General features: G+C 39.2%; 1 protein-coding gene across 4 annotated transcripts in view; it reads left to right on the top strand.

Moving 5' to 3' along the window:
* LOC121088031 (katanin interacting protein) overlaps positions 1-13,378 on the top strand; it is a 65,921-nt gene that overhangs the window by 5,628 nt on the left and 46,915 nt on the right. The window contains exons 4-8 of one of the 4 annotated variants that reach the window (XM_040593628.1): positions 1,824-1,894; positions 5,770-5,904; positions 7,902-8,163; positions 9,574-9,723; positions 11,776-11,939. In XM_040593628.1, the coding sequence (XP_040449562.1) occupies positions 1,824-1,894; positions 5,770-5,904; positions 7,902-8,163; positions 9,574-9,723; positions 11,776-11,939 (782 nt within the window). Of the gene's footprint in view, positions 1-1,820; positions 1,895-5,769; positions 5,905-7,901; positions 8,164-9,573; positions 9,724-11,239; positions 11,321-11,775; positions 11,940-13,378 lie in introns of those variants that run through there. The other 3 variants (XM_040593627.1, XM_040593629.1, XM_040593630.1) reach the window with 3 other exon arrangements.

Here is a 13,378-nt window from a genome sequence, read left to right as displayed (position 1 = left end):
TGAGAATCGAGTACTCAGCAGTGGTAGCATGAGTCCTACCCTGTTCCCTTTTCCTACTTGTATTTGTAGGAAACGAGTGGCCTTCTGGGCAGTTGCTTAGGAGCTGAAAGTGAAAGATGCTTCCAGTTCTGTCCCAAAGCAGTAACTGAATAATCAGACCATGCTTCTAGCATTGTAATCTCAGGACAGTTCACTCTCAGTGCCAGAAGAGCCCCACAACAATCAGCAGCAGTGGTGGTGACTGCAAAGTCTTTCTGGAGCTACTTAGGAATAGCCTGGTGGAGTAACAGGAGCTCTAGCTGGAAGTTGTGTTTTTCTTCCTTGGAGTGCTCTGTTCCTTTTCCCCTCTGTTTTTAGTCCTGTTTCAGGCCTGAGAGACAGACACTTTGCTGAAGCAATAGAACAACATCTTGTACTTCTTGTTTTGTTATTATATGATCACTCTGAATTGACATAAGCATACACTGTTCCCCCAAGAACAATCCTACTCTGTCCCTGTCCTCTCCTTTCTGCTTGTACCAGCATTTTTGCAATCTCCTGGTAAACTAGATGACAAAAATGACTACAATTAAAAGTAATCTTTATTTTCTGTTTTTCCTCAGTTAAAATTTGCCCATATCAGTTCACTGAACGGTTCCTTGCAAGGTGCATGTAGGATTGTCCAACCCAAAAAAGAAAATGTGGTATTGAGAGCTGTAATGAGCAACCTGACATAATTTTGAAGTAAGCCCGGCTTTGAATAGAAAGTTGGACTATGTGACCTCCAGAGGTTCCTTCCAAATGAAGTCTCTCATGATTCTATGACCTTTGTAGGACAATTGCTTCTTTTATTGGTAGTGCCAGTTTCTGCTGCCTTAGGTTGACCATTAAATTATGGCTTAAAGAAAAAAGGTTTTGCATCAGCTATTTTTCTCCACTGAGAAGAAATGGAAGCTGTAAATCTGTCTTGGACATAGGAAATGAGATGTCTTTATTTAGGATGCCTTTGAGAGTGTTGGTGCTGTCCTTGCTCCACTGAGGATGCTGATGTGATCTGAGGTTTGTCTCTTTGTCTCAATCAAAGTGTCTTCTCAGCAATCCATTGTTCCACTGTAAGTTGGGACCATTTCCAGCACAGGAACCCGTAGGTCTCCTTGATCATACACAGGATTTTTGCAGAAATTCGGGAACCAGCTCTTCCATGCCTTATAAATGAAAGAAAATTATTGTCCTTCGTTTATGATTTGTACATGAAGAGTCCTTCTCTGCATGGTATGTTAAATACCTAATGCATTCTGTTTAAGCTGCCAGTATGTTATGTTTGCTTAGTTTGAGAGTAAATACACACAATTCCTTTGTAAACCCAGCAAGCATATTACCTGTTGTTCACCAGAACCCCATCTATTGGAGACTGCCTTCGGTAGCATGGGTTCTGGGCTCCGCTGGCTTCCTAAGACAGCTTACTGTCTACCCAGCTAGGAGTTAGAATGATGTGTGCCCCTATTCTAGAACATATTTCTATACTTTCATATCAGTGAATGTGGGGCTTCACTTGCTGTTAAGCTAATGTATCGTTAAACAATTTATTCTCTTGAATACATGTAAGCATGACTGTCATCAAAGAGGTTCAAAACTCCTGCTACTAATGCACAACTAGGCAGTATCTGAAGTGGAATGCCTTTTCAGTTGTTGATACCATTCACATGTCAAAGAATTACTCTTCTGTCCTCATCTGTAGAAAAAACCAACCAAACATACACCTTAGTTCCTGGGGTTTTTATTGTCAAATAGCATATTTCTATTTTCTGTCTTCTCATTCTTTTCTCTACGTTCTGAAAAAGCAGCCCAACTAGAAGAGAGTGAATGCAGCACACCGACTGCACCAAGGAAAACACGGCGCAGAGGTTGGCTTCAGGTAAGAAACATTTTGAAAGATTGCATCTTTGAAGTAAGTCTTAGATTGTAAATGATTTTAGGGACAATCTGTTGCAACTAGTACATAGCAGGCAGTTGGGATTCTTGTAGAATCTGATTCTTGGTTTGGTCTGGATACTGAGTGACAATGCAAAGTGATATCCTGACCAGTTTTGTATCTACTTTGATGCCTAAAGAGGCAAATCTCATTGAAAGGGTCTGCTTTCAGTGACATCTGTGACAGAAACTTTTGTAGTCTTGACATGATTGGCTCAATCTGTCCTCCAGCAGAAGAGCTGTTGCATGACATCTCTGCTGGCAAGCCTAGAGTTTAGCTAGTGCAAAGGATGGAGAACCTCATTTTGGAGACACATCCCTCCCTGTCACTGCTGTTTTCCACCCTGTGATAGTATTAAGGGATACAGAGGTGTAATTTGCATAGCTTGAGTTGTAATTTGTGACAGATTCTTGTAGATGAGTAGAGAAGAAACTGTATGTAGGTAATAAAAATACCCTGTCAATAACAAATTTGGAGCCATGAGCTACATAGTTGTTGGTTCACTGGACAACCTCAGTGGTCTTTTTTTCTTTTGGTCTGATGAAGGATCTGACTTAATCTGTTAAGGAGTATGACTGAATTAACAAATGTGAATTCTGAACAACTGAGATGTCACCCAAATAATTACACTACTTGATTAGCGGTTGCTCTGGCTGGATGTCCAGTCCATGCTTGAGTGACTGGGAATAAGGGGTCTGTGTCATGCAGGTTTTCTTTTCTTTCAGCAAATTTTGCATATTCAGGTTTTAAGGCTGTATTACTTTATTTATTACCTTTACTGCTTAGATGAATTAATTTTCTCAGCTGTTTACTCAATAGGTCACTGCTTACATACTGGCCTGTCAGAACTTGTTTGCTAAATTTGCCAAACATGTGACTCATCATAACCTACGTCATTCTAATCACAAAAACCAAATGAAGGTATCTCCTCTGGCTGGGTGGAAAAGTTAGCCAAATATAGGTAGCTATAGTGTAAACTAGCTACTACTTGAGACTAGCTTAGAATGATACCTTAAGTCTTTATCCAGTGAGATGGAAGGATAACAGTTATAGCATCTCAGTGACCAACTGGAATTATTTAACACGTAAGGAAATGTGCAACTGTAGAGGAATGAAGCTGGGTTAATTAGCATTGATAATATACAACGGTGGGTTGGCTTCAGGGGCTGTGGGTTGACTGATGTAGATAAGGTGCAGCTGTGGCTGGTTCTGTTAAGTGGTTGAGAGCCAATGAAGAGGGAGCAGAGAGAGGAAGAAGCAAGAGAAGAGAGAGTGGGCTCTGGGTGAGGAGAAAGCAGCAGAGGGACTGGCATGAAGAGTGTGTTGGTATGAGATGGTAAAAGACCTTGTTGCAGCTTGATAGTTTGGAGAGTGCTGTGACATGCAACCACTAAGGTGCAGGTTGTGCCAGACAGCAGTTTACTTACCCAATAATTTTCCCTGTGGGTTTTTTGGATAGCTAGAGGACCTAGCAATTAATGATCAAAACTGTCAAACTTAGGCTGTGCTAAAGTATGTTATAAGGTGGGAAGACAGGCTTATTGAAAGAACACATTCTGTCAAAAGCCAAGTTGCCTTAGGATATTCCCTCTGGGACATTGCTGCTCCCGGCACTTAAAATGGTAGGGGAGTGTATGAACACCAGGTAACCAAGTTTAATATCATTGCACAGACTTTTGGATCACTTTACCTTTATTGAATCATGAAACATTGTTCACTTATGAGACTTCCCCCCACGGAATATGTTTGTGGCAGAGTTCAAAAGTGTGTGGGGGGAAAGTTACTTACAGATAACTTTATTCCTTGAGAGAGGTATATGCACTTCCTGCTTTCTGGTTTGTCATCTTCTGGAGTACTAAAATTCTGTGGTATGGGAAGATGAGTTTCTCAAATCTTCTACACCTTTTTAGCCATGCCTGAGTAACTGATAGCGTGCATACTTTGATTGCATCCTAATTATGAAGTAAAACAAATTAATTTGAACCACTTTCACAGCCGTGTCTGAATTTACAAAGACAAAGATATCTTTATGCTCAAATGCTTATGACATAACGTTTCCTCCTCGTTATATTATACACAAGAATAATGCATCTTCAAAAAATTGCAGTTACTTAAAGTAGTCATTTTCATGCATAGACGTTACAGAATCACAGAATTATTGTGGTTGAAAGGGAACTCTTGAGATTACCTAGTCCGATTCCTGTGCTCAACCAGGGTTGGCTAAAGCAGTTTGCCCAGGGCCACGTCCAATCAGGGTTTGAATACTCTGCAGATGGAGACTCCACATCCTCTCCAGGAAACCTGTTCTGGTGTTTGATCACCCTCACTGTAATTTTTTTTTTTTCTACTGTTCTGATGGAATTTCATGGGTTTTTTTAAATTTGCATTCATTGCCTCTTGTCCTGCCAATGAGCAGATACCCATCAGGTTTTTATACACATTGATGAGAAGCCCCAAAGTTGCCTTTTTCCCAGGCTGAAAAGTCCCAGATTTCTCAGCATCTCCGGTAGGGCACCTTTGCTTGTCGCCTCCTCAATTCCGTGTGCACTTCAGAAATCTAGATTGCTTGAGCCCTGCTGTGTTGTCTTTCCAGCAGATATCAGATTTGTTAAAGTACCCCCTGAGGACATGGGTCTTTGCACTTGCAAATTCTTCCCGTTTTTTGAGGAAGGTCTCATCTACTACTGATCAAGTGGTCTATAGCAGATACCCGCTACCACAGCACCCATGCTGGTTTGCCAGCTACTCTTGACTCAGAAGCTTTTGACTGGCTCCTGACCTGTTCCTTGCAGAGCTCCGTACATTCCAGTGCTCTCTCACATTAAGGATGACAGTTCCTTGTCACCTTCTTAGCCTGTCTTAAAGAACCTCTGTCCGCATCCATGCATCGCACCACGCTGGTCTTGTGAGCTATTCCACCATCTCTGTGATCCCAGTGAGGTCATAGCCCTGTAACCAGATACAAGCTTCTAACTCATCCTGTTTGTTCCCCATGTGCTTGTTCTCCATTAGTGCAGGTGTGTTGCGACGGAGGGAAGACACAGTCACTCAATATGAGTGATCAGCAGACTTCGTTTATTGTACCTTACAGTCACCTTTTATGCCTTGTTATAATTAGCTCATACATATTACAAAAGTTAAGCTCATTATTGGTTAGTTGCCTAAATACCAAGCCCACCCCTAGTTTCTCTTCTGTAGTTATCTGTTCCCACCTGCAACATTCTTTTCCCATCGAAATCTTCCTGTTATTGTGTAACAAGAACAGCCAAGGATAGTGTATTTTTGTTTTACTTCAGATAAGCTGAGAGCGATGTGCATTTTTGTCCAGCCAGCTGGACTATGTCTATGTGACCCTTTTCAGCTAGCCAGTTATCCACACAGGTGCGTTTCAGAGCAGCACCCAAGCATGCTGGTTCCTCAGAAGAGGCTTGAAGAGCTTTCGCCATAAGGTTGTTCCACCAGCACCTCTTTACATGTCTCTGCTTTAAGTGATTCCACTTCAGCTATTTGGTTGATTGCTTTGTCCCTACTCATACCAGTTTTTCACTTACCTGTGAGGTGAGGGGGTGAACCCTGATGGGCACTCACTTTGGTGCCAAACACATAGTGTGAGCTGGGCCTGAGCCGCTCTGGGGATAGCAGCAGCAGGTGGGGAGCCTGACTAGGGCAGTTACACCGTAATGCAGGGACCTGAAGGTGAGAACAGAGGGTAAAAGCATTGCTTGATCTGGTATTGTTCTGTGAATGTGATGATTATTCTTTTTGTACAGCTGATGGCACAAAAGATGTCTAATTTCTTTGAATGCTGCTTTTAACAGAAAACTGTGGTGATTAAAACAGAAAGAGGGTCTAAACTCTGCATTAAACCTCCCTTTGAGTACTCAGAGGATTTTGAGCCTTATGAAAGCTTGAGTGTGGAGACAAATGGTGATGATCCTCTCCGTTGCTCCCAGGTACAATTGGCAGTTGCTTTCTATTCATGGTATTGTCAATTGAAATGTGAATGGGCCCAGGTATCAGTCTTGACAAGACCATGCAAACCCAGTATATAGTGTTTCTTTTACTAGATGATTATTGCAGTGATAAGATGTGACATAAAGAAAAAAAGAAAAGATAAAATAAAACTACTTGGAAAATCTAATCTCAGTCAGCAATGCTGTAACATGTTAAGTCCTAATTTAAATGAATATTGTCTTTGTTGGACAGAACCAAGGTGCTTTATGCAGGTAGGCTCTTTCAGTTCACTTAATGGTTGTCCACATGAACATCTCGTTGGGTTAGAGAAAGCTTAAACAACAACTTTTTCTGGGTTTACGGTTTTGAATAGCCATGCTAAAATTATTGTATGTCATTGTTTTACCTAACAGAAGTCAGAGTAAAGTTTTAAAGATAAAATCAATACAGCTGCTTTCTATCAGGGGTTGTTATTGTATTGGCTCCATTGTTTGACAGTTCAGCCTTTCAATTGATTACTAATTGTTCTAGCACACTTCACAAATGTCTTGTTCTTAAAAAAAAAATGAACAAAAATTCATGAATGTTTTTCTGCCTAACCAATTAATGACATCAGTAAAACTTTTCTGGGTAGTGGAGTAGCATCTATATGTGAAACTGTCTACAGATGTTGCCACTGACATCAGACAAACTTCCCAAACATGTTTTCCTAGCTTGTATCTTTCTACCTTTCCTGCATTGCTTTTGAGCTTGTGATTACTGTTTCTTGCTCTACAAAGCAGTAACTTGTTTACAGTGATAGATATTTATAATCATTTATGTGTAAGTAATAAACTAATAATTTCAAACCAAACCCCCACTTTTCTTCATATTCCAGATGGAAGTACTTTTGGTTTTCCTGAAGCTATAATGTGTTTTCTTGAATGTTGTCTTATAATGCAGATGTTATGAGGTTTCCAACAAAAAGAAAACCTGTACAATTCCCTGTCAAATAGGTAGAAATATGACTCTTGACTGTCATAAAGACACGCTCAATATCAAGCCTTAGGTTGCTTATAGACCCTCTTTTGAACCTAAGCTTGCCTGCTCTTTGTAATATGTTTCTGTCAACATGGATTTCCTAACAAGTGTATCTGTAGCAGAAGAGCAGCTTGAAGCTTTCATTGCAATCCAAACATACACTGTCACAGTTCATTTGTACCTAAGATAGCTTCAGGTTTTCATTTTACTCGTACAGTTTGCTTACCTATACTTATCTCAAAACTCCAATACCAACTAAGTAGGGGGAAAAAAGGGAAAAAGGGAAGATATGCAAGGTCTTTGCCTTTTGCATTCAGAAAAACACAAGGTTCCCCAGCATCATCTGTGCTGTTTGTGGCATATGCTGAGAGGCATGGAAGTTTTTTCCTCAGTAAATTTCAAAATAGATAAATTTTTGCATAAAATCCTGTTACAGTGTACCCACTTAAAAAAAAATCTGTGCAACCTGGAAGCTTAGTCCACTAGAATACAGCTCTTTCCTACTGTTTTTTGAAGCACAGATGTGTACAGGACAGGACTATTATCTATCCAGTTGCTTATTGCAGTCTTGTGAAGGTACTTGGAAAATCTGGATTGCAGCTAGTCTTCAAATAGCAAGTCAAAAGAGACAGTAATCTGGCTGTGTGAGACTGGAAAAATATATGCCCTTGCTCTCTCCATTGTTTGCCTCCTGTTTGTAACTTGTTCCTAAAAATTGGTTTAGTACATAAAAATTCCTTGGTCTACAGGATTTTCCTGCAAGGATAATGAGAATGAATAAAGGAATTGTAGGATGTTTTTTCTTTACAAGTCCTCATCAGAGGAGTAAAGACACGACATAGGAATGTGAATATTTTTAGCTGCATCAGGGCTCTGAGTTCATGAGAAGATTCTCCTGGTGGGGGAGAGGCAGCCACATTGGTTTATTTTAAAATATGTTTGAGCTTTTCTGATAAATCTGTTTGAATTGTACCAGAAATTGAGAGGAAGCTTGCAACTCAGTACAGAAGAGAAAAGGATGGAAGAAGACTCTCTTAGTGATGATTATGATTCTGTTGAAGAGGATGTGTTTTTAGAACCATCTCCCACTGAGGAAACAATTACAAGCTTTGGAGACCTTCAGTTGTGTAGCAGTAGATCACTGCAGAAAGAAGCTTCTGAACATCAGGATGCTGGGAGATGCTCTGGCCTTGATTCCAGTGCCCTTACTGTGTTGGAGTTCAACCAGGATCAAAGTAGTAAGCCTCTGTCTATTATATGCTGCTACAGTACTAGAATAATAATAATTATTAATATTATTTGAGAGCATTACTTTTAAGGGAATCGCTGCTGGTTAATTGTTAATGGTTACTCAATACTTTCATAGTCTTCAGCAAACCTGTTTTAATCTCCTGACTTGAGAGACTTGCATCCTCTTAATACTATATTAAGAATTTTTTTGCAAGCACAAATATATAGCCCTGGTTAACACACTTGCATTACCAGCCTTAGACACTTGAATTAAGACTGTCTCAGACAGTCTGTGAGATTTCTCCAAAGGTTATTATTTTTTTAACATATTATTGAATTGTTTTTGCAGTAATCCAGGCAGCCAAATCTTCCCAGTCTCTGCTTTCTCCATTTCACATCCTGCATGCTGGATGCTTGTCGTCATAGCATGTGCTGTTCACCCCTGGTGAAAGATGTATTAATATGAGAAAGCAAACATATCTGGCTATGAGCCACTTCTTTTTTGTCAGGTCATCTTCTTAAGAGACCTCAATGTCCAAACCCAAAATGAGTTACTAGGTCTCAGAGATGTTTAGCTTGTTAAAGGTAGAGAGTTCAGGCAGAAACCAGACCTTGGTCTACCTTCAGTATTTCTCAGAATTTCCTCCCCACTCATTTCAGGTACATTCTTTGGTTTCGGTTTTTTGTTTTGTTTTTCTCTTCCCACCCCCACCCCCACCCCCCCTTTTCCTTATTCATAGTTAATTGCTTAAGTTAAGAGGAACAATCTTTGAACAAAGTGAGTAAAGGAGTGTTCCTCATTATCACAGAGGTGAGTGGAGTGTGAATGTGAAGAGGTGGCAGAAGAAGAGGTAGGGGAACAAGGGATGGAGCCGCAGTGAGAACAAGATCTTTGGTAGAGTACATGATTTGTTTTTTTCCAGAGAGAAGTTTCAAAGCCTGATGAAAACAATGGAGGCATTAATAATTCTCAAATGAAAAAATGAAAAAGTACTCTTATGAACTACACTAGGCAACCCACTCCCCCTTTGAAACTTCTAAATAAGACAACATTTTCGTCTGTATTTTAAGAATATATTTTGGTATAACAATGTTAATAAGTGACTCAGGACTTTTTTATTTTTGCTTTTCTTGACAGTAATGCAGGTAAGTATCTGGCATGGATAAGAGATATTGGTACCTTATAACAACATATTTTATTTTATTCCATGAATCCAGTGCCAGCCATGCATATGTACTTCTACATCAACAGAACAGAGTCAATGAAAGGGAGGGAAGGTGGAGGTTATCACTTTAACTATGCCAGCATAATTAAAGTGGCAAAATTTTAGCAGTTAAGATCCCACTAAGTTTTCCCTGGCTGGCAGCTGCTAAATACATCTGAAGTTGATTATTTCTGTTCCCTTATTATCTTGCAGAAGGGAAGCCACTACGAGTTCTCTCTGCAAAAAGAAAAGATAATGCTGAAATGTACATTCCTGTCAAACCAGCTGTGGTAAAAAATAAAATCACTCGGCCACTCTCTGCTGAGTTCTTGCACCAGAAAAGACATGAAAGGATTTGTTCTAGTAAGAAATAAGAAAATTTAATGTCAATAAGAAAAGTTTTCATGCTTTTTTTCCCTCTCTGGCTCAAATGTAATTTCAGCACACATCTGTCATTATGTGATTTTTCTTAGCTTTCTTCTTTTTGTTGTTGTTGTTACCACCTTGAGTGTTTTGGCTTGAGTAATATCGTGAGAAAGTCCACAGCCTGTATACTTGAGTCTTTGCTACATCTTCACTACCTTTCTTCTCTTCTTGCTCCCACAGCATAAAACTTTTTCCTCTCCCTTTCAGTCCTTGCGCTTGTTCTGCATTTTCCACCTTCCCCACAGAGGTCTGTTCCCTGTGGTATCAAGAGAAGTGTGTCTTCTCAAAATCAGCAATTGACGCTTTGGTAGAAGGCTTTAACACAATGCATTTATAGCAATAAAGGCATAGTTTTCCACAGCACAGCAAAACTAGCTCTGTTGCTGCTTGGGTCTGTACTTGAATTACACCTTGAACAATGCAGATCAGTTTCCAGTGCTGGGTAGATATGATGGTATCTAGTACCATACTGGAAAACGTTTTTCCTGGACTGGAGAACACCATTTCGAAGGCACCACTGCTTATTCTAGAAATCTGTTACTAATGTGCCGTCTTGATCTGGGCTAAAAAAAAAACAAACAACCAAACCCCAAATCTTAGGGGCTGAAATCATGGCTGCAGTTGTTACTCCAATGCAGTCCTTACCTGAACAAATCCAATGAAATTGAGTTTTGAAAGGTCTGAGATAAAGTTTTCAGACTTACCATAGTCTGTAGTTAAGACACTTTTTCAAAAAAGCAAAATCCAGACATGTCCCAAGAAAGCAATAGAGCTAAGAGTTTTGAAAAGTCAAAATATTCATTTCTTAAATTGGCAGGAAACCAAATTGAGGAAAAGAAACTTAATTCTTTTTGGCTTCAAAATAAATCCTCTTTGTAGCTTCTGAGACCCTCACCCACCATCTGTCTGAGCAGATGCTTGCTTTGACTGCTTTCCAAAGGTGGGTGTAGCATTTTCTCAGGTTATAATAGTGCTTGTTAGAATTGTTTCTGTCCAACTATCACTTTAAATCCTTACATTAATTGCATTTCTGGGGGGTGTTATAGTACAGAAAAATAAAAAGGACTTTATTCTGTCCCTGTGTTTGCAGAGGTGACTAATACTCGTTGAAGTTTTTATGGGTGTAGATGGCATAGGGCTTAAAGAGTGTGAATGCATACAAATCTCAGTTCAATTTTAACTTCCTGTCTTTTCAAAGTAGACTTCATGTTACTAGCATCCACTGCCATTTTACTCTCCTGCTTAGTAAACCTCACTGCAGCGTTATGACCACACTTGCATATTAGGCTGTTCTTCAATATTTTTACTTGATCTAAATGTCTGCACAACTTCAGTCTCTGTTCTTCGCTTGACTTTTGAAGTTCTTGAATGTAACCGCTGTGCTTCTCTTTCAGTCCAGTCTCAGATCCTCTACTGTTAAATTTTATTTCCTTTCTTTTAAACATGTTTATAGGCTGTGATGTTTCTATTTCTCTGTGGTGTTTGGGAGGATTGGGATGCATTTGGGCCTTTTGATGACTACTTAAGTGATAAGGTAATTTATTTTGCTTTGCAAACAGCAACTCCTGACTCCCCTTGTTTTTCTAGAAAACTCTGGGGATTCCTCCAAAATAGCTAAACACCCCAGATACATTGAAAAACTCTTCTGTGCTGAAATTATATATACTACTTTTTCAGTGAACTGTTGCGATGCATTTCCTTTAAATACCAGAACAAAGCAAGTACAGAAAATCTTAAGGCATAAACCCTATGTTTTTCACTTTTCTGTTCTCCTCTTATGATACCATTTCAGCTGTTGTCTAAAGTAGATGTGACCTGGAATCTCAATAAAAACAAATTAGAGCAATTCAGCCTCGCTTGGAATAGTTACAGACTGCTAGCAAAGCCCTGCCTCAGTAACTGAAGTGGATGTTTCAAACGCGTGCTGTTGTAATGTTCCGTACTTGTATGTCTGGACAAATGAATATTCCTTCCTTCTTTTGGTGGCAGGACCATTAAATCGACCAGAGCGACCGCTTTCAGCAACTCGAAAGAATGTGTGTGAGGAGGATCCCGATTTCTCAGTTATGGCTGTGGTTAAAGCAATGCAAATTGAAAATGAAGTCTTGCAGAGAGATTGGCAAAGGCAGACAGTTTCCACAAGCTCTCCAAAGGTATGGTGAAATACAGAAGAGGGCTGTTTGATCAAGTAGCAAAATCTCAGTGAATTACTATCTCTTACATATTGAGATTGTGTATGAATGAATGGTGATGCTTCTTTAAGTGTAATTGAATTTGTATTGTTCTTCCATAGGGTGATTTTCTTTAATCTGCTTCCCCAGGATAGCATCCCACAGCTCTCTTGATTTCAGGGATCACTGAGCAACTGATAGACCAGTCACGATATGTATAGACATATGGCTTGAGCCATTTTCATTCTGGAAGCTTCCTAAATGAGATAATGTGATTTCAGTACCGATAAATCTTACCTTCTTACTGGGCTTGTTAATATGGGCACTATTGCCTGTTAATACATGCTCTGCTTTTGGAGCAGAGCTGTCATGTACACTGCTACCTCTTAGTGAGGAGGAGCTGGTGTGGGTTTCCAGCACCAATGTGTGTACATCTCTTAGATCAAACAACTGTGTTTAGAAACATTTAAAAACTCATAAACAAAGAAAACCACAAAAATCCATTCCCTTCTTATTCAGGTCAGACCATTATTCCTTCTTAAGTTAAAGAATAAGGAAGTTTGTATGGACAATTCTAGCTAAACTTTGAGCATAACCAGTATTTTGGCTCTCCTAACAGAGAGAAAGTCCATAAAGAAATTTGAGCAAATTTACAAAACTCTCTGTTACGGACAGTGTTCATGGATTCAAAGTCTGCTTCCAGTTTGGTGTTTAAGAGACTCACTTTTATAGGAAGGAGAAGAGAGATGCCTAGACATTGTTGGAGGTGCTCATTTGAATACTGAGGGTTTCCAAGACAGCTGACAACTTTAACCTGAGCTGATGCTCTCTGAAGTTGTGAGTTGGTGCTATGATGAATATCCACTGTCATCTCTGAGCTAACATTAGGTTTCTGGGGAGTTTTGGTTAGGAACAAAGGTGAAAACATTCTTTTACTATAGGTAAGTACTTGACCTAGATAGTGAAACCATATGTAAAGTTTTCAATCTTATTTCTCTTGGTTTTGAGATATATATATAGCTTTGTGATTGAGAGAACAAATTCCATTGAATATTCTCATATAATATATCTTCCTGCTAACATTAGGACTGATTTTAATATTGTTGTGCTTAAATGAAAAATAATTAAATAATACCTAAAACAGATGTAATTTTGCCCTGACACTTGAGATGGAGTTTCAAAAAAACCCCTGCAAGTTCTCAGTCTTAAAGCTGACCTAACTGATCTTTCAGAAGTAATTTAATTTTGCTTACACAATTAAGGGATTATTGAACTTGGCCTTTAATATTTAAATGTATAACAATGCAGATTTTTTACTACTTAAAGTAATTAACTTATAAGCATTTTAAAGTTCTCTTAGTCTTAAAAATTTATAGAAATGGAGTTCACCTAAGAATAGAAGGACTCTTCTTTTTCTGACT

This window comes from Falco naumanni, chromosome 4 (assembly GCF_017639655.2).
Source record: "Falco naumanni isolate bFalNau1 chromosome 4, bFalNau1.pat, whole genome shotgun sequence".
Classification (NCBI taxonomy): Eukaryota; Metazoa; Chordata; class Aves; order Falconiformes; family Falconidae; genus Falco; species Falco naumanni.
Note: the sequence above shows the minus strand (reverse complement) of the source record. Positions and strands in the feature narration are given on the sequence as shown.